At 44.5% G+C, this 20,590-nt stretch overlaps 1 protein-coding gene across 36 annotated transcripts in view; it reads left to right on the top strand.

The window, feature by feature from the left end:
- The first annotated feature begins 2,222 nt into the window (after positions 1 to 2,222).
- Zir (Zizimin-related) overlaps positions 2,223 to 20,590 on the top strand; it is a 582,703-nt gene continuing 564,335 nt past the window's right edge. For all 36 annotated transcript variants that reach the window (XR_010852045.1, XR_010852043.1, XR_010852042.1 and 33 more), the window contains exon 1: positions 2,223 to 2,308. Coding sequence is in view for 14 of the 36 variants with exons in the window: in XM_067098450.1 (XP_066954551.1) it covers positions 2,268 to 2,308 (41 nt within the window). In the remaining 22 variants the exon portion in view is untranslated. The remainder of the gene's footprint in view (positions 2,309 to 20,590) is intronic.

Raw genomic sequence — 20,590 nt, 5'->3', positions numbered from 1 at the left:
TATATATATATATATATATATATATATATATATATATATATATATATATATATATATAATTACTAACAGGACCTCATTGAAACTACGGATACTTGACGTTGGGGACTGTTAGTTCTGGAAAGCTTGTAATTTTCTGAATAGATAACTCCGCTAGATATCATCCAGTTTCAATGAAGTCTTGTTAGTAATTGTATTAATGCACAGAACAATTGTGTAAGTGATAAAGTTTATATATATATATATATATATATATATATATATATATATATATATATATAAAAGGCAGAATTAGTGGAAACTGTTCAATTGTTCCTCAATCTTTAATACGCTTATGTGTTACTCTAAGGGCTCTGTTTATCAGGAAATGACATTAAAAAGAGCAAGAGTAGCTTTTTAATAAATATATTTCGTGAGGATATTTTCTAAATATGTTAATATGAAATTAGAAGTTACAAAGAGAAAGAAATCATTTATATTTAGAAGCTGATAAACGGACTAACGATGGCCATGTGAGCCCCCAGTAACCTTCCAAGCTTCACAGCTAAACCCAAGTTTAGATACCAGGTTCGGAATCGGAAGGCTCCCACATAGTGCTCTTATTTACAGCCGTGTACACATATGCTACTTGCTATGCCCGGCACGCGGCGAAGAACCAGCTAATAGTTCAATTCCTTTCTAGAATCCCGTGCATAATTTACTTACAGGGTCACTTCATTTTAACGTAACGTAGACTGAGGAACATTAATTATATGAAGAAACATGATCGTCATTGGAACAAATTCCATTTACATACAGTAAATGTCATAAACTCTCAGAAGCCGTGAGGACCCGATGTACCCTAGTAGGATTCAGATAACAGCATCAATTTGTTCGTGAGAAATTTCGTTAAAGGATTTTGTTGGCGACTTGTTTTTTCGTCTCTCTCTCTCTCTCTCTCTCTCTCTCTCTCTCTCTCTCTAGCTCTCTCTGTGTGTGTGTGTGTGTGTGTGTGTGTGTGTGTGTGTGTTTTAATGAGAGGCGATTTTTTTTTCTGTTTTCCGGTCGAGTTGTGATATCATATGCAGTTCTCCATGTGCAAATAAACAAGCATATTTATGTTCCAAATGAGACAGATAAAGAAAGAAAAAGACAATACACACATAGCCTGATGCTAAAGGGATTGCTGCATTGCACTATTCCGAGCAAACAAATTATTTGTCACCTGCTAACCATTACGGAGGAGCTAGAAATGAACTTCATTTGCGAAAAGAGTAAGTTCTCGCACAGATAATAACATGCATTTAAATATCGATTGTCATTTGTATCCTTCACGTTAAATGAACTTGATAATGATGATTTCAATCAAACATTATAATCATTTGTTATCATATAAGGGAGCGGTGACACAAGTACCTTTCTCCGCTTGGCTATGACAAGGAAACTTTGTTTGTTGGATAAGCAAACATGCCTTTGGACTACTTAAGTCTTGTGTCTGAATTCCATTTCTAGCAGATCATTCATAAGGATTAGCATTATGGTCATTCAGTTTTTTTATAGCATTAAATTTTTTTTTTATAAAGTATACCTTAGTTTAACCAGACCACTGAGCTGATTAACAGCTCTCCTAGGGCTGGCCCGAAGGATTAGATTCATTTTACGTGGCTAACAACCAATTGGTTACCTAGCAAGGGGACCTACAGCTTATTGTGGAATCCGAACCGCATTATAGCGAGAAAAATGAATTTCTATCACCAGAAATAAATCCCTCTAATTCTTCATTGGCCGGTCGGATTTTTGTTTATAGCTGTTTTCAAATTTTATCCCTCACTATTCCATATTCGACAACATTTGTTTCATGTTAGAATGTCTACCCAATTCATCTTCGTTGTAATTACACTCAGTTATGTTCCATACTCTAGAATGGTTTCTACAGCCTCACCAATCCCCCTTAGAACCACGCCCACATTTAGGAAAAACAAGAAAAAAATATATCATTCGAAGCTAACCGATCTCAACCACGCGTTGACTCATTAGAGCATGTTGGATATGTTTCTCGCACATTTTCTTAGAGGTAGTGAAGAAAACCTTCGTTATATATCAAAAGGTCATGCAATAGTTTTAAAAATAATTTTTTAATTTTTAAAATTAAAATAAAATAGTATAATACTACTTTAATTATTATCTATATTGAGCACAATAGAATATAGTATAAGAAATGGTCCCAAAACAACATGGGAAATGTCAAGAACAGAAAACGAACACACGGGAAACAACACAACAGGAGGAAGATGGCGTCAGGCCAAAGGGCCTTCGCCCAAAAATTATCAAAGTAAGGTCTAAGTTTTATGTCAGAGGATGTTTGAAAAGACCTATATTGTAATAAATCATTTTAGGTGACCAATTTGTTTCCACAGAAGGTAGATTTTAAACAAAGAAGTATTTGTGCTCTCGAATTCACGTTTTTGAGATGCTTTTGTGTAGCCTAGGTCAGGCTGCGGTAGACTGATAACTCGCTTTCTCTTTGGTGCTCTTTTCGAGGTATATCTACTGTAGGCCTATCCATGCTCTTGGGATGATTAGGTTGACAGTCTATGAAGGATCTAGTCAGATTAACCGAAGGACTTCCTTTCAGTTGATAGCCGAAGGGTCTCTTACCCTAATTGAATAGACTATGTACAGACTATTAGGAATAACGCATGTTAGTGTAACATACAGGGGCATCTATGAAATATGTAGTGGACCAGGTATAGGGTAGTTCAAAATGGGGTTAAACTGAAGATAACTACCGCCCTCTGTGGTTCAGTAACCACCAGCTTAGCCTACGTGCAAAATGGGTGCCATGTTTAGTACCCGCTCTTGGGGATGAATGTTAAAAATGTAAACAGAACAAGGTAAATATAAAACATAAGCAAAAGCATAAGCAAAAGGCCATAAATATTTTAGCTGGTGACCATTGGGAATCAGGCTGCAGTAGTAGTGTTCAGTTTTACCAGTATGGATATTGCAGGTGTAAAATATCCCTTTGTTCCAGCTAGGCCTATAGAATACAAAGCACTGTCTTCATTTATGTGAATAGGCTGTAGGCTCCCTTCACAAAAGCTGGTCTGGTTTTTGAAGCTTGATAACAAATTTATTAACTAACACTCCGAGATGGCAACAAAAACATTTGTTTCTATGGAAACACAAACCATTGCCACAGGGGAACTGGAGTCAGTCTTTGAAACTTGTTAACAAGAAAGTTAACTGGTGATTAAAGGGGATTGAGTGGCGGTGCCACCAAATACTTTTTCTTCAACTGCTGTCAAATGAGGATGTCTTGTTGCGTTTGTGCCGGCTGCTAAGTTGGAACTTGTGTATTTGAGTGATTTGTGTACAATCACCTATCAAGGAAAAGTGTGCATAAGGGAGGTGTGAGTGGCGTGAGTGAGTGTATGCGGTCCTTCATGCCCTCGGTGTTTAGGTGGATTCCTACTGTTAGCCTAATGCTCCTTTGTAGGAGTAGGAGCTACAGCAGTTGTGAAGGTCTCAGTGGAGGAGAAGGATGAGTCATGTTAGCTTACCACTTCCTCCTCCCTGTCTCTAAATTCTCCTTTCTCTTTTGGTTTGCCCACTGCTGTCTCAGCTGAGAAGGGGTACATTCAGGAAGGTTGGAGAGCTATTGTGTGCTGTTGCAGGGCTTATGAGGAGCACAACATTGACCTTGGTGTCACTGTGGACCCACTCACAATTTATTTACTTGCTGTGTTACCTGGATGATTGGTTGGTTTTGGAATCCTCTGAGATGCAGATGTTCCAGAACAGAGGCCACTTCCTTTCATTTTGCCATGAACTGAGGATGTGGTAATTGGGAGAAGTAGGAGAATTTGGTAACCTTGGAGAAGTTGGAGCTCATCCCCAGGCAACAGGCAAAGAACTTGGGCATGTTCATAGATACAGCAGCAGTTTAGACTTTGCTCTTTCAACTCTTATGTGGGAAGCTCAGTGAGTCGGTAGCGTAGTTTCTGTCCTTGGCAAGAACAACCATCTTGGCGTTTGCAGGGGTCTTTGCCCCTCTGTCATCATTGGAGAAGCTCATTCTGCAATGGTGTCTCCACCTTCACTTTCTTTAGTGAAGCAGAACTGGTCAGCCCCAAGTGATCCTCCCACTCATCTCGTGCCTTTGAGCAGGGATATCAGAGAGGACCAAACATGGTGGCTGGACAACAGGAACCACCCAGTGGGAGCCCTATTGAGCTCTTCCCTCTCTGGAAATGTGCCTGTTTTCAGATGCTTCAAAGGAGTGTTGGGGTACATACCCTTGAATGGTCATTCATTTCAGGTGTGTGGACGAAAGGGCAAACTTCATCTGTGTATAAGTGTTCCTGAAATCCAAATAGCATTACTATCCCTGCATTCATTCCAGGAACCATTGGTAGGTCATTCAGTAGTGCTGATGAGGAACACCACCACGATAGTGTCATATGTCAGGAAGCAGGAAGGGAGAGTCTCTCTCTCTCTCTCTCTCTCTCTCTCTCTCTCTCTCAGCTGGCAAGGCAGATGCACAAGTGAATGGTTTCCATGCCAATGGGCAGTTTGCCAGGAACACCCCCAACAGGTGGAATGCCCTAGCAAATCAGCTTAACCTCCAGGGTTAGGTGGTAGGGAGGAATGGTCCGTACACCCCATGATAGTGGAGAGACTGAGATTTGGGGAATACTGGTCATTGATCTGTTTGCTACTTAGCTAAACAGGAAGCTCCAGTTCTGCTCCCCAGAATTCTGGTGATTTATGTGTATGTGATAAAGCTAAACAGAAGTGCCCATTGTTCTTCTCCCTGTTCTAGCTTCCTGTGCTGCATTGAAAAACTCCTTCAAATGTTGAGACAATATTGACATTACACCTTTCTGCCATTCAGCCTGATTCCTTGAGTGATCAGTAGTGTCTTTATCACCCTGTGTCTCAGGATGACTCGTAGTTCCTGTTAGCTGTACACTGAGTAGTTCCCTGATCTGCTGTCCTTGTTTGGGGTGCCGAGAGAGAGTCATATTCAAATTCAAAAGCTTTATTTTGGACACAGATGCTCATACACAAACATTCATAAACATACATAAAAGTCTTTAAAATCTGAAAGGATGAAATTGAAAATGATAAGTATGAGAAATGACTGTGAAAGAGATGTGAAAATTATGGTGTGGATAAGATGTGGATTATGAAACTAAGTGAGTCTTCATACTAAATGGACAAATAAATATGTGGCATATCAGAATGAAACATCATAAAGAAAATTGCCAGTACTGTAATACACAGCTGATAAAGTAACATTTGTTCCTACACAAATACAAACCTTCATTCTTTACATAGGATTTATAGTGACCCCTCGTTTATCGCGGGAGATGGGTTCCAAGACCGGCTGCGATAATTGAAATTCCGCGAAGTACGGACAGCATATTTATTTAATTATTTAACGTGTATTTGGACTTTTTAAAACCCTCCCTGTACTCTTAACAACCCACCTTTTACTCTATTAATAACAGGGACAACTATTAAGCAATATGAATTTGGTAGGTAAGTTTACAGTACCATATAACAGGAGCTAAATTACTGTGGTAAAGTAGCTATAGTATATGACGTGATCGGCAAGCTTTAAATTTTAAAAAATACAGTATACATACAGTAATAATATATACAGTAATACAATACAGTATCATGTTACTGTACTGTAGTACATGTAATACAGTACAGTAACACTTAAGATTAAAAAAAAATAAAGATTGTTACTGTACTCACCACGAAAGAAGTTGACGTAAAACTTGAATGAAGATGGTGATGAATTTGCTGCACAGTAAAAATGATGACGATGAAGGTGATGATGACTTTTACTGCACAGTCAATGATTGTATTTTACGTCTCTTCAGATGGCGGTGCTATTTCCTGGGGCACCTCTTCCACTTCTTCCGCGGTTTTTGAAGGTGTAACTGTAGTAAGCAGAGGAACTGGCTCTTTTTTTAAGAGGCTGCAAAAAAAATTGTGATTGGCAGTTTCTGCCGCTGCTTCTTTTCCAGTCAAAGAGCATCTTGTAGGGGCCCATGACGTCATTGACCATGTTGCAGAATTGAACCGATCGAACCATATCGGTACGTCCCATTCCTGCGACCAATCTTGCAGTTCCTTAGCCAGGTTGCAGAACCTGGCGAACCGTTCCAAAGTCAAGCCAGTTTGGGAGACAACTTCTGTTTCTTGCAGCGCTGCTGCTTCTTCTCCTTTCGCTGACCCCAACTCTTCCAGGTCTTCGTCAGTTAGCGGCTGGGAAAATCAGTCTAGAAACATTCGTCGGCGTTTGTGGTCATGTCTGCAAAGCCCTCACCTCCAAATCGAAACAACTGCACAGCTTTCTGTACTGCTGAGTGTTGGATTTCGGAGAAGAAATCCTTTGTCGTTGTAAACAACCTCGGCCACAACTTCTTCCAGCTGGCGTTAATGGTGGCAGGCTTCATTTCTTCCAATGCCTTATGTGGATATTTTGGAGGCACGTAGCAATTGTGCACTGCCGCCAGTATGCCTTAAAAGTTGAAATCGCGTCTTCTTGGGCTGCATCCACTGAAGCAACCAGGTTCGCCAGGGCGTTCCTCCTGTATAGGGCCTTGAACTCCCTGATAACCCTCTGGTCTATTGGCTGAATAAGTGACGTTTTGTTGGGCGGTAGGAACTCAACCTGAACCCCTAAATACAACAGATCAGTAGCATGGCCACCAGCATTATCCATAATGAGAAGGACTTTGAATGGCATGCCCTTTTCTGCTAGGTACACCTTCACTTACATTATGATAAAACACTGGTGGACCCAGTCGGAGGTCAGTATCTTCGTTATCAGGCCTTTGGATTGTGCATCCAGTGTACAATAGCAGATTCTTGTTTTTGTTTTTAAAGCCAATTGGGTTTTTAGACTTGTAAATAAGTCCTGGCTTTAATAAAAATCCCGCAATTGCCACACATCTCGAGGGTCACACGATCCTTGTATGCTTTAAAGCCAGAGGCTTTTGCTTCCCTCTTTGAACAGGAAAGTTTGTGAGGACATTTTTCTAAAACAAGCCTGTCTGATCCATATTAAAAACTTGTTCGGCTGATATCCACCTTCAGAGATAATCTTCTTGAAGGTTTCATTGATGTATGTTTCAGCAGCGACCGTGTCAGCACTTGCATCAGCCTCGCCATGCAAACGCAGTGCTTTCTAAGGCTGTAGCATTTCTGAAACACAAACCACCCTTTGCTAGCAGAAAATTGCAGTTTCTTTATTGAATCACTGGATGTCCCTGGTTGCGGATCTTCTAAAAGTAATCTTCATCTTCTTCTGCTTCTCCGATCACCACTGTAGTCCTCTGGTTCCTTAGCACCACAAACCTAAAACTCACTAACCTTTGTTTGGATAATGTTCGGCATTCAAGGGAGTTTTTGCTATGTTCTTGTATTGCAGAAAATTCTTCGGCTATCCATACATCCAAAGCAGCTTCCATAATTGGATAAGTTTGGATAATTGACGGACGCGATGTTTTATTCTGGAAGAGAAGAACCACTCTCTTCGCCGACTTGTTAAAGGTGATGGCAGCTGTCTTCCCAATCGCCTGGGAAACACTAGATGTAACAGTGGTGGATTAGTTCACGCCAAAATGGCGGGCTAAAGCCGCAATCTTTCTCCCTTCCTTCAACATATCGAGAAGTTTCACCTTTTCAGCGATCGTCATCATTCTTCAATGGCGTTTGAAATGCTCAGTACCAGCCTTGGAAGAAGCAGCATGGGAAGCCATTGCAGGGGTGAAAATTGAAGCAAAGTTCAACAAAAACCACAAAAAAAAGTCACACAGCACAGCATAAAGTAAACCATCTTACAAATTGTAAGTGGCCAAGAGAGAGAGACAAGGGGAGATGCTTTAATTTCTGAGCATCATCTAAGCACCAATCACAGGCCCGATTAGAAATCGGGAAGCTGTGATTTGTCGTCTCCCTTCCATGCACCCATCAAAGCCTGTGTTACAACGCACTTAGTCACCGAGATGGTATGCTTTGTGTTTTCCCAACAATGGAACATGCGGTACTGTATAGGCATCACTTCCCAGGTGGTTCTTTTTTTTTTGTCATAGGAGTTACAAGTGCAAATATGTTTTTTTGCTATTTTATGCTTATTTTGTTGTTGTTAGACTAGGAAATACTATTTATTATTAATATTTTATTGGATTTAATAAGAAATTTTGGGTGTTCATAATCGCGATTTTTCTAGAATTTTCCAGAAAATCCGCTGATATATTTTCCATTAATATATATTAAAAAAACTCCGCTGATGACTGGAACTGCAATAATGAATATAAAATAGCCAGGGTCACTGTTTTGAGACTTGTAATGCAAGCGGGAATGGCCATTCAACTTATTGACAGGGTAGTAAGGTACCAACAGGCAGGGGAAGCTCCACCCACCTGTCAGTCTGCACACCACTTTGCTTCCAGCTGCCATCGAGTCCAGATGTCTCTCATGACTCTACCCGACTTTTGCCGTTCAAACTCTCATTAATTAAACTTGAGTTTTCAAAGAACTTACCAAGTAATTACATAGCTGTAGTTTCAACTTGAGCAGCCTTTATTTAAAAAATCGCAGATACACCTTTCTTTTAGTGTAGGTGACAAGCCCCGCCCACTAACAGGAGTACTGGAAATGACTTGGCAGAAAATCTCATTCTGTTTCTGCCGTCTCTCGAGTGACATCGGGGGTTTGCTTCAGCTTTAGTTTACTGATTTTTGGTTGTATGGCTGGATTTTGTTGAAGTGATACTGCTTATTTTGAGTAGCCTTCAAGCTTAGATAGCTTTCAGGATCAGTTTTCCAGTTTTTGTTGTTATTCTGTCCGATTCAAGTTCGTCTAGTTTTCAGTACTATTGCAAAGGCACAAAATAGATTGATCAAATCTTCATATGACCCTTGTAGTAAGGAGACATATATTTTTCAGTAAGTGTAGGGTGCAATAATGTAGCAAGGAGGAACTGGTGATGAATGTAAAGTTTGCCTGAGCACCTGGCTCCAGCTACCGAGCGCCCAACGCCCGCTCTCAAGCGCCAGGCACCAAGTGAGCTTAAGTGGAAGGTACTGAAATCTCACCTAGAGAAGTTAGTGATAGGAAGAAGAATGCAACCTCTAGCACCAAGAAGTGATAAGAAGAAGAATGTGGCCTCTAGCGCCGAGAAATGTGCTTCTCATAGCTAAGCCTAGGTTAGAAGATAACCCTGCTCTTCCTTCTTACCCCTTTCCCACTTTTTCTCCTCCTGCTAGCCCTCCTACTTTTAATCCACCTACTCCCTTACTTCTGACCCTTACCATTGCCAGTCTCGAGTCTAGGTTTAACAATATTTTAGCCTGGTGGTGAGTACAGTTAATTAGAGGAGGTGGCTACTCATCCCTTGAGTTCTCCTGGACCAAGGTCACTGACATACTCCCCTTAACCTGGGAGAAGACATACCAAAATTCCAATGTAGGCCGATGGGGTTGGCCCACCCATAGCTGCCCCCTCACTCAAACCTGTTGCGTGTTCCCATGTATTAGCAGACAGCCACTGGAAAGGCATCATGACAGGAGAGTGTTATGCAAGTGGAGGAGGTGGCTTCTTGTCCTGCCAGTTCTCCTAGATGAACGTCTCTGCCCTGTTCCCCTGAACCTGGGAGAAGACATGCCGAAGGCCAAGGGAGGACGGTGGAGTTTGCCTTAGGGTTGCTGCCCCTCAATCGAACCTGTTGCACATATATCCCAGGTTTCGACAGGCAGCCGCTGGAAAGGCGTCTCGGATGTGCTTCAGTTATCATCTGACTCTCTAGACTCCAGCCTGGACTTGAAGCACTGCAAGTACTTTCTAGATTCGTCTCATCCATTGAAGAGGCTCGCAGGCAATGCTGACAGCTCTTCTTCGCTGCCCAGTTAGCAGTTTTAGGAGCTGGGTGCAGCCTTCAACCGTCCTGCAGCGCATGGGACAGCCAGAATTTTTCTCTCCTGAGTGTACTTCTGTTGGGCGCAAGATTTTGGCTCCCAAGTGCCCAACGATCCCTCTCAGGCACCTGTTGTCTTTGTTCAAGCGCCCATCTTTTCATGAGTGCCCGTCACCAGCTCCTGAGTGTCCACCACTGGTTTCCGAGCTCTCGCCGCCAGTTGCCAAGCGCCCAGCACCTGCTTCCTAGCTCCTGGCTCCAGCTCCCAAGCTCCCAGCGCCAGCTCCCAAGCCCCCAGTGCGAACTCTTCAGTGCCAATCTCCTGCTCAGAGCGCCAAGCGCCCATTTCTGACTGCGGGTCTCCTAGTCTGTGAAGCTCTCCTTCAGTATTTGTGGGCGAGCTCTTTTACCCCCCCTTTTTTTCTTTTTTTGCTCTAGCAAGCCCTGTCTCACCTACCTTGATCTTCCCAATGAGGAGCCATCCAGATGGCAGACCTAGCACCCCCACAATGCTTTCCTTGTCTTCTAGGAAGGCACTCAAGGAGATTAAAGTTTGGCTTTCTGCTAAGAGGGTATGAGGTAAGGCTTCCTTCGTCTTTCTTCCCTCGCCTTAATCGTTAGGAGTTTTCTTTATTACAACACCGGGGAAGCTCCTCCTTCCGGATGCTCTACGTTTTCATCAGCAAAAATTGTTTTTTGTCCTCAGAACTTGACCTCTTTGAGTTTCTTGAAGTTTTTGGTTTCTTGGACTGGATGGTGAGAGCACTAGCCAAGATGATTTAAGATGCCAATGATTTAGTTGGAGACTTCGCCTTGGACTGACTAGGAGTCTTTTTTCGTGTGGACAAGACCATCAGGGATGGCTCTCTTGAACTTGCAGTTCTTTCCTCTATGGGGGTTTTGAAGAAAGAGATTATTCCGACATGGTATACAAACCACCGGTCTCTTACATTAGGAATTACTTTCAGCAAAGCTGGAAATGGCTGTTGAACTTTTGAACAAGGTGGTTAGGCAGTTAACCCTTTAACGCCGAAGCCCTATTTACAAAAACGTCTCCCGTATGCCGGCGGCGTTCGGTGAGTTAGCGCCCAAGCGGAAAAAGTTTTTCAAAAAATCATAGCACGCTTAGTTTTTAAGATTAAGAGTTCATTTTGGCTCCTTTTTTTGTCATTGCCTGAAGTTTAGTATGCAACCATCAGAAATGAAAAAGAATATCATTATCATATAAAATATTGGAATATATGACAGTGAAAAAAAAAAATCGTATATAATTGTATACAAATCGCGCTGTAAGCAAAACGGTTAAAGGTAATGAGTTAAATTTTTTTTAGTTGTATTGTACACTAAATTGCGATGATTTTGGTATATAACAAATTTTAAAACGATCAAAGCAACACAGAGAAAATATTATCACAAAATGATGCATGAATTAAATAACGCGTGGACGTAAAAAAGTTTTTTTCAAAAATTCACCATAAATCGAAATATTGTGCTAGAGACTTCCTGTTTGTTGAAAAATGAAGCTAATTGATTGAATATTACTAGACTGTAAGTGTTTTAGCTTACAATTGCAGTTTTTCACCATTTCGGTCGAGTTAAAGTTGACCGAAAGTTGAATTTTTCTATTTATCGTGATTTATATGGAAATATTTCAAAACTGATAAAAGCTAAAACCATGAGTTATTTTTGTTGTATTGTACATAAAATTGCGCACATTTTCATATATAAAACTTTATGTAACGACTAATATAAAGCAGTGCAAATATTACGACAACGAGACGAAAGAATTTCTGAGATGTTCGCCGAAAGTTATCACGCAGGCGTAAGGAAAATGTTTTTAAAAATTCACCATAAATCGAAATATTGTGCTAGAGACTTCCACTTTATTGCAAAATGAAGTTAAACGATTGAATATTACTAGAATGTAAGAGTTTTATCTTACAATTGCGTTTTTTTACCATTTTGGTCGATTTAAAGTTGACCGAAGGTTGAAATTTTGCAGTTATCGTGATTTATGTGAAAATATTTCAAAACTGATAAAAGCTACAACCATGAGTTATTTTCTGTTGTATTCTACATGAAATTGCGCACATTTTCATATATAAAACTTTATGTAACGACTAATGTAAACGATGCAAACATTACGACAACATGACAAAAGAATTTCTGAGATGTTGGCCGAATTACACAGCGCAGACGTAAGGGAAAAATTTTTTTCAGAAATTCACCATAAATCGAAATATTGTGCTAGAGACTTCCAGTTTGTTGCAAAATGAAGGTACATGATTGAATATTACTAGAATGTAAGAGTTTTAGCTTATAATTGCGTTTTTACCATTTCGGTCGAGTTAAAGTTGACCCGAGCTTGAAATTTTGGCAGTTATCGTGATTTATATGAAAATATTTCAAAACTGATAAAAGCTACAACCATGAGTTATTTTCTGTTGTATTCTACATGAAATTGCGCACATTCCATATATAAAACTTTATGTAACGACTAATATAAAACAGTGCAAACATTACGACAACGTGATTTAAAGAATTTCTGGCGCGGACGTAGGGAAAATTTTTTCAGAAATTCACCATAAATCGAAATATTGTGCTAGAGACTTCCAATTTGTTGCAAAATGAAGGTAAATGATTGAATATTACTAGATCGTAGAGTTTTAGCTTAAAATTGCATTTTTTTACCATTTCGGTCGAGTCAAAGTTGACCCGAAGGTTGAAATTTTGGCAGTTATCGTGATTTATATGAAAATATTTCCAAACTGATAAAAGCTACAACCATGGGTTGTATTCTGCTGTATTGTACATGAATTTGCGCACATTTTCATATATAAAACTTTATGTAATGGCTAATATAGAACAGTGCAAAAATTACGACAAAATGACGAAAGAATTTATGAAATTTTCGGCTGAGTTACCGCCCGTGCGTAAGATAAAAGTTTTTTTCAAAAATTGACCATAAATCGAAATATTGTGCTAGAGACTTCCATGTTGTTGCAAAATGAAGGTAAATGATTGAATATTACTAGATCATAAGAGTTTTAGCTTAAAATTGCATTTTTTTACCATTTCGGTCGAGTGAAAGTTGACCGAAGGTTGAAATTTTTTGTTGTCTACGTACGGTACGTCCACTCGGCACCCAACAGACAATTTTAGTCAACGTATGATACGTCCAATAGGCGTTTAAGGGTTAACTACCATCTGGGAGGCAGGAGTCCTGCCTGCCTGGATGTAAACATTCCAGTTTGCTTTCGGCCATTATCGGGTGTGGGCATATTTCTTCGTTCTCTGCCCTGACTTCCGTAGTGCTGGTTTTCCCCTGTGGGATGTTTTTCTTGTTATTTGCTAGTATGAAAGCCTTTGATAAACCTTGTCAGCCTGCCTTCTCCCAGTGTGTGTGCCCTGGGGTGGGCGGTAAGAAGTGTAATAGCTTTCAATCTAATATTGACATGGACCCACATGCCCTTTGCTCTTCTTGCAGGGGGCGTGTGTGTTCATGTACTTCACGGTGTTCTGAGTGTTGTTCCTGGTCTGGCGAGCAGTGGGTGAAGTTTGAGGGGAGGAGACAGTACCAAAGGAAGCCCGCCGAGGTGTCGTGAGGGTTATACGCCCCCGATGACTCCCTTGGTGGCTGACCCGTTGGGATCGTTTCTCCCTTCCGGCGAGCTTCCCCTCCTTGCTGCCTTTCCTTTGGGTGAGGACTCCCCTTCCTCTTCATCACACTCTTCGTCGGGTGTGGAAGGCTGCTGGGGAGCGGACGATCAGGGCATCCTCTTGGGGGCCTCTTCTCGCTCCAGGGTGGGGAAATCTTTTCCCCTGGAGTGAGTAGAGACTCCCTTTTTTGGCCCGACCTTGTCTTCAGGTTTGGCGGTAGAGTCTTCTCTCAGTGGCCAGGCTCCAGACCCTATTTCTACCAGGCATCACCTGGGTCTATCTGGCGTCCCCCCCCCAAGAAGTCTCTCCCTGCGACTTCTAAGGTACTGCCTCCTTCCACAGGGAAGGCAGTGGGATCTCTCGTGAGCTCTTCCTGGCCTGAGGACCAAAGTTAGGACCAGGGAACCGATTCGTTGACCTCTGGGTCAGTCATTTCAGGAGCCGAGGGCTTGCAGACCTCAGTTTGCACACCTGTTGCCGTGCTGAAGAAGTCCACTTCTAAGGCTGGCACTGTTTCGGACACTCGTTCATGAGCCGCATCAAATACCCGGGTCTCTAAGGAAACTTGGGCACCCTGGACTGGCACTGGAGAGACCTCTCTCTGTACCGACGCGGGCACAGGACGAGAGAAAGAGCCCGGACATGCAGGTGTCTCGGCTCTTCCTGCTGGCACTTCCTCAAGTGCCAAGAAAGGCTCCCAGGAAGGTGCATTGACCTCTCAAGTCCAAACACCTGGCGAGACAGAGAAGAGGTCCCCTGCTCAGCCTCTTTGCGAGGTTTCGGCCTCAAAGAAGACTGGGACCCGTCTAGAGGACAGCTCAAGTTCTCGCCAGCCAGCCATGCATTTGACTCCGCCCAGTCCCCAGTCATGTTCGCGTGGCCAACCTGGGGCACTCAACTCGTGTGAACTGCTCCGCTCTCCTCGGAATAACACTTCACCGAGGCGAAAGTGTTCTCCTTGACCCAAGTAGCCGTCATCACTGGGGTTTGGTGACTGCTCTTGGCCCGCGGCTCCTGCTGTTTCCACCAGCAAGATGGGCAGGGGTGCTCGATCCTCCTTGCTTGTCCTCTCAACCTCCTGGGCTCCCTTAGGAGGTGCGAGTCAGACAGGAGGAACTTTGGTGAGTCGTCTCCCCAGAGTTCGACTACAAAGACTTACGTTCCTGGGTTGGTTCTCAGATCGACCAGATCGTACACCCGCGTAGTGCCGGAAGGATTTCAGGGGTCTGCCAAAGTTTTCTCTCCTGCCAGGAGAGTAGATCGGGAGGACTGCTCCCTGGAAGGACTTGAGGGTCCTCTTCCCCAGGACACGGACACCCCCAAGATACAGAGGACTTTCGCAAAGGACATTGCACTCGGTGAAGGGACCGCGGCCTCATCTGTGGATTGTCCTTTGCACCTCGAATCCTTCTGATGTCTGAAGAAGGAACCCAAGGTTTTGGTGGGGCTGCTGTGGTCCATGCTTGCTGAGTGGGTTCTTGACCAAGTGAATAGTCTTGTGTCTGGGCAAGACAATTTGCTTTGTTCGAACTGGTTGGATAAGTTGCTTCCCCCTCCTCTGCCTCGACAGAAGCGATTCTACACACCCACGGAAGGGGCATTGCCGCCTAAGCAGGTTGACCCGGACCTGGTTCATCTAGACCCAGGTCTCGTTGCAGCAACTTACTGTGGAAGGTATCTCCCTTTCTCAGCAAGAGGCAGCAACCCAGGAAGTCACCACCATGGCGGCTCTCCAGGCAGTCTCCTGGTTGGATCTGTGGTCGCTCACAGTATCCAAAGTGGCTGCCTCCTCGGGCGCTGTCTTACTCGGAGAGGACTCCACTTTCAGGAGACTGTGCCTGTCTGGAGGTAGAGCCATCTCCTACCTCACCCACCAGACGGCAAACCTGTAGGCCAATCTGTATTCTTAAGCGAAGAGACGCTGTTCTTTCTCACTTCACCAGGTCTGTGGGACCCAAGTTGGCAATGATCTTGCAGAACGGACCATTACTGGGTTCTGCCTCTCTCTTCTTTAGAGAGTTGGCAGATGCTGTGGTGGATAAGCGTCGGGACGATGACAGCGACCACCTTGTCCAGCAGGCAGCAGCCCGGCCTTCAGGCCAGGCTAGCACTTCCTTGGTCCCTAAGAATTCCCCAGACTCTAAAGGGATCCCACTAGAACACCCAGCCTTCTTCTTCCTCCAAAAAGGATGGGCAATCATGCCCCTTTCAGCTTGCTTTCCAGTCTGGTAAAGGGGGCAAGGGGCAGAAGAAGAAGGAGAAATGCTAGGGGCGGCAGAAGAAGAAGGAGAAATGCTAGGGGCGGCATTATCCCCAGCTGCTGCCAAAGGTGCCTATTAAGCCATTGGGCTACATGGCAGCGATATGGAGCTGAGACCTGAATAGTGGATGTCCTTCGGGAGGAATATATACTACCCGTCTCCACACTTACGTTCCTGGACCTCCAAAGGACACCGCACTAATGTAAAAAGTGCAGGCCATGCTGAGCAAGGGTGCTGTAGAAGTTGTGTCGGATTGGTCCCCAGGCTTTTACAGCCAGATCTTGCTTGTAGAGAAATCCATGGGGGGTTGGGGACCTGTCATAGACCTCTCTCTCCTGAACTGTTTCGTTCGCCAGACTCGGTTCACAATGGAGACCTTGCCTCCATCAGGGAGAACGACTTCATGCTTACGGTGGACTTGATGCACCTGGACATGTTGATAGATACAGTAGCAGCGAAAGCCTTTCTTTCCGACTCTCGTATCAGCAGGTTCAGGAAGGCAGCACAGGTGTTTCTGTCTCGACAGGAACAGCCTGCTCGGCAATGGCAGGTCATTGGTCACTTTTCATCATTGGAGAAGCTGGCCCCTGATGGGTGTCTTTGCCTTCGGTCTGTGCAGTGGAGACTGAAGGAGTTTTGGTCCTAGTCTCGAGATCCCCAGTCCTTTCTCATTCCTCTTTCCAAAGAGGTGAGAGAGGACCTAGACTGGTGGATGGACGACAGGAACCTCTTAATAGGAGTCTGTCTGCATACTCCCCCTCCGGACATGCTTCTGTTCTTAGATGCATCGACTGAGGGATGGGGCGCACACCTGAAGTAGTTGCTGACTTCGGGGGTGTGGCACTGAGACGACAAGCACCTTCACGTCAACATCCTGGAGCTCAAGGCAGCCTTCCTGGCTGTCCAAGAGTTCCTGGATCGAGTGATGGGACACTCCGTGGTATTGATGAGCAATAATACCACGGTCGTGGCATACGTCAACAAGCAAAAGTCAACTAATCTTAGTTTATCCAGACCACTGAACTGATTACCAGCTCTGCTAGGGCTGGCCCAAAGGATTAGACTTATTTTACGTAGCTAAGAACCAACTGGTTACCTAGCAACGGGACCTACAGCTTATTGTGGAATCCGAACCACATTGTGACGAGAAATGGATTTCTATCACCAGAAATAAATTCCTCTAATTCTTCACTGGCCAGTCGGAGAGTCGAACGCTGGGCCAACAACATGCTAGCCGACAGCTCTACCCACCCCTCCAGTGAAGAACTACATCAACAAGCAGGGGGGGTTTAGTGTCCCTCTCACTTCACCAGTTGACAATGCAGGTGCACGAGTGTGCTCTGGCTCACTCGGTAGAGCTGTCAGCCAGGTACATTCCAGGCAAGAGAAATGTAGTGGCAGACAAGCTCAGCCGCCAGAAGCAGGTGATCGGGATGGAGTGGTCCCTTCACCCGAAAGCCGCAGAAAGGTTGTTTGACCTGTGGGGGTGTCCAGTCATCGATCTGTTCGCCACCCAGCACAACAGAAAACTTCAGGTCTTCTGCTCTGTCGTGCTGGATCCATGGGCCACTGTGGAGGACGCATTCCAACATCCGTGGAACAATCTCGACATCTACACCTTTCCTTCGTTCTGTCTGATTCGCAGGGTGATCAGCCAAGTGATGATCACCCTGAATCTCAGAATAATTCTGGTGGCCGCCAAATGGCCTCAGGCCGTTTGATATCCCGACCTGCTAGCTCTCCTTTTCAAGGCGCTTAGAGAGGTCCCCCCCCTTGGGCCAACCTGCTGTGTCAACCCCACGTCCAGCAGTATTACCTGGCAATGCAGTACCTGTGTCTTCACAGCTGGCAGTTATCCACCATCTCCTGCGGGCAAGAGGCTTTTTTGCGTCACTCAGCAACGGAGATGGCTGGATACCTCAGAGAGTCCTCCGCAGCAGTATACCAGGGAAAGTGGTCCGTCTTCTGTGTTTGGTGTCATGGACAGGGTATCTCTCTGGTCGGAGCTACTGTTCAGCAGGTCGCGGACTTCTTGTCTTTCTTCGCCGAGAGAAGCTTCTCTCCCTTTCAGTAGTAAAAGGCTATCAGGCCGCACTCGGCCTAGCCTTGCAACTGAAAAGTGTATATATCTCCTCATCCTTCGAGATATCTCTACTGATGAGAAGCTTCGAGAGGTCTTGCCCACCCAGGGACCTCAGGCCCCCTGCAGGAGATGTGACTCTTGTTCTAAGGAGCCTGACTCGTGCACCGTACGAGCCTTTACGAGAGTCATCAGACAGGGATCTGACCCTAAAGACCATCTTCCTGCTTGCCCTGGTATCGGTGAAGAGAGTTGGCGAACTTCACGGACTTTCCTCTGATGTTAAACACTCGAGGGGATGGGGATCGGTTATGCTCAATTTTGTCCTGGACTTCGTAGCGAAAACTCTGAACCCATCGGTCCCTGACGCTCGGTTCGAGTACTTCACAATCCCCTCCCTAGAGGACTTCGTTGGTAATGACCCAGACGAGATGCTACTGTGTCCTGTTAGTGCTGTGGTGCTACATGAAGAGAACTCGCCATCTCCGGCCTGAGTGTCGATGACTCTTCATTAGCCCTGGCTAAACCAAGAAAGAAGTGTCCAAGAACATGATTTCTTTCTGGCCTCATGAGACGATAAGGAGAGCGTACTCTGCTGCTGGAGAAGACGACACTGGTATGCTTCATCCGAGAGCTCACGAAGTCTGCAGCATTGGTCCATCCCTTACATTCTGGAAGAACTTGTCGGTTCCACAGGTTTTGAAGGCGGGAGTGTGGTCCCAACAGACCACCTTCACTTTCTTCTACCTTCGGGATATTGCCGACAAGTCCTTGGACACTTTTCCTTGGGTCCTTTGGTGGCTGCTCAACACGTGTAGCTTACCCGGCTCCTCTAACAGGACAGGTTGCGTCTTGCCTAAGATGTACTGTTGTGGATGGGAGAATTGATGCTGAGTGACTGGCCTCTCTTCCTTCTCCTCATCTTGGCTCACTTCCTACGGGCAGGGAGCAGACGTGCCGCAACATGCTGGATCTGGTGGTCGATACATGTAAGCATACAACTCGAGCTTCCATTCTATTTCCTTTCAGGACCATAGAAGCAAACCCGCTCCTTCCACTAGCAAGAGGAGGAAGGAAATCCCAACAATAAGACACACCCAATGCTTGTAAATGTCACCAACTATCAAGGTTCATCCTAGCCTACTTTGCCTCTGCTGACATTTCCTCATTCATGCGGAGAGACCCAGAAGTCTGACAATTGATCTCGCGTTTCTTACAACCCGATCGTTTTGTCAAAGGCAGTTTTCCCTTCCTCGCTCTATCGACCAGGAAGGGAACACAAGGTATAGTGAACTCCAGTCAGTTCATAGTGACTCATTCAGATTCCTCCCTCCAACCAGTGAGTCTTCCTAATGTAAAGGACCTGCAGTTTGTATATCGTGTCAGAACAAATAAATTTTTTAAAGTAAATTGTATTTTTCCTAACTTTACAAACCTGAGGTCGTTTACATTACATTTCATGTCCACCTCATGCCACCCCTCAATCTGACACCTGGGCCGAAAGGCAAATTGGAATGTTTACATCCGGGCAGGTGGGACTCCCGCCTCCTGGGCAGTAGTTAACTGCCTAACAACCTTGTTCGAAAGTTCAACAGCTGTTTCCAGCTTCACTGAAAGTAATTTCTAATGTAAAGGACCTCAGGCTTGTATAGACAGGAAAAATACAATTTACTTTAAAAACTGTGATTTTGGTGCTTCCTTTCCACTAAAGGAGTCACTCAGGCCTGGAAGTCGGACCTCCAATAAAAGTCGACTTCTGGCGCATTCTTCCAAATGCGTTTGTTCCTAAGACGGTCTCTCCTCCAGCTACTTCTCTTTCGTGGGAGTAAACCAAACTCCAGTCTAGGACCAGCTCCAGTGTCCTCTTCTTGGCCAATTCTATCAAGAGGAGCTCAAGTCTTTGCCCAGAAATGAGGAAGAAGTCCTCCATGCACAAGTGGAAGCCAGTCTTCTCGAATTTTGTGAGAAGTGTAGTATCAGAGGGACAGAACAGCGGATTGTCAAAGTTCTGAGGGAGGACTACTCCTTTCCATTCTTGGAGAGCCCCCTTTAGTCCGTTCTCCCTTCATTTTGACAGCCTTTTTAAGAAGCTTGGAAAACATTCGGCCCTTTTGGAGGAGGTCTCCTCTCTCCTTCGAAAGAGAGCCATAGAAGAAGTCGAGGACATCAACTTAGAAGGCTTCTACTTCCGTCTGTTTGTGGTCCCCAAATCAATGGGGTTTGGGGACTAGTCCTTAACATCAGTGCCCTCAATCTCTTAGTCCGGAAGACGAAGTTCAGATGGAGACGAACCAGTCAGTCCTTTCATCCATTCACCAGGGCAGTTGGATGATAACCTTGGATATGCAGGACACACTTCCATTTCCTCTTCCATTCGGACTCCAGGAAGTACCTAAGGTTTGTCTTCCACAACACACTCAGGCGCCCCATGTCAGCATCTAAATGCCTGTCTCATTTTCGAATGCCTGGTGCCACCCGACTGCCTGGCGCCAGCTCCCAAGCACCTGGCCCCAGCTAAAATCTTGCAGTTTCGGGCTCTTCACTTCGGTCTCTCTACAGCACCTCAAGTGTCCACTCAAATCCTCGCTCCTCTAACAATGACTCCTTTAATAGGCAGAAACATCTGTCTATATCTGGATGACTTGCCTCTTCGATCCCCTTTGAAGGAAAAGT

Source organism: Macrobrachium rosenbergii, chromosome 55 (genome assembly GCF_040412425.1).
Source record: "Macrobrachium rosenbergii isolate ZJJX-2024 chromosome 55, ASM4041242v1, whole genome shotgun sequence".
Taxonomy (NCBI): domain Eukaryota; kingdom Metazoa; phylum Arthropoda; class Malacostraca; order Decapoda; family Palaemonidae; genus Macrobrachium; species Macrobrachium rosenbergii.
This window is presented reverse-complemented; position numbering and strand designations above follow the sequence as displayed.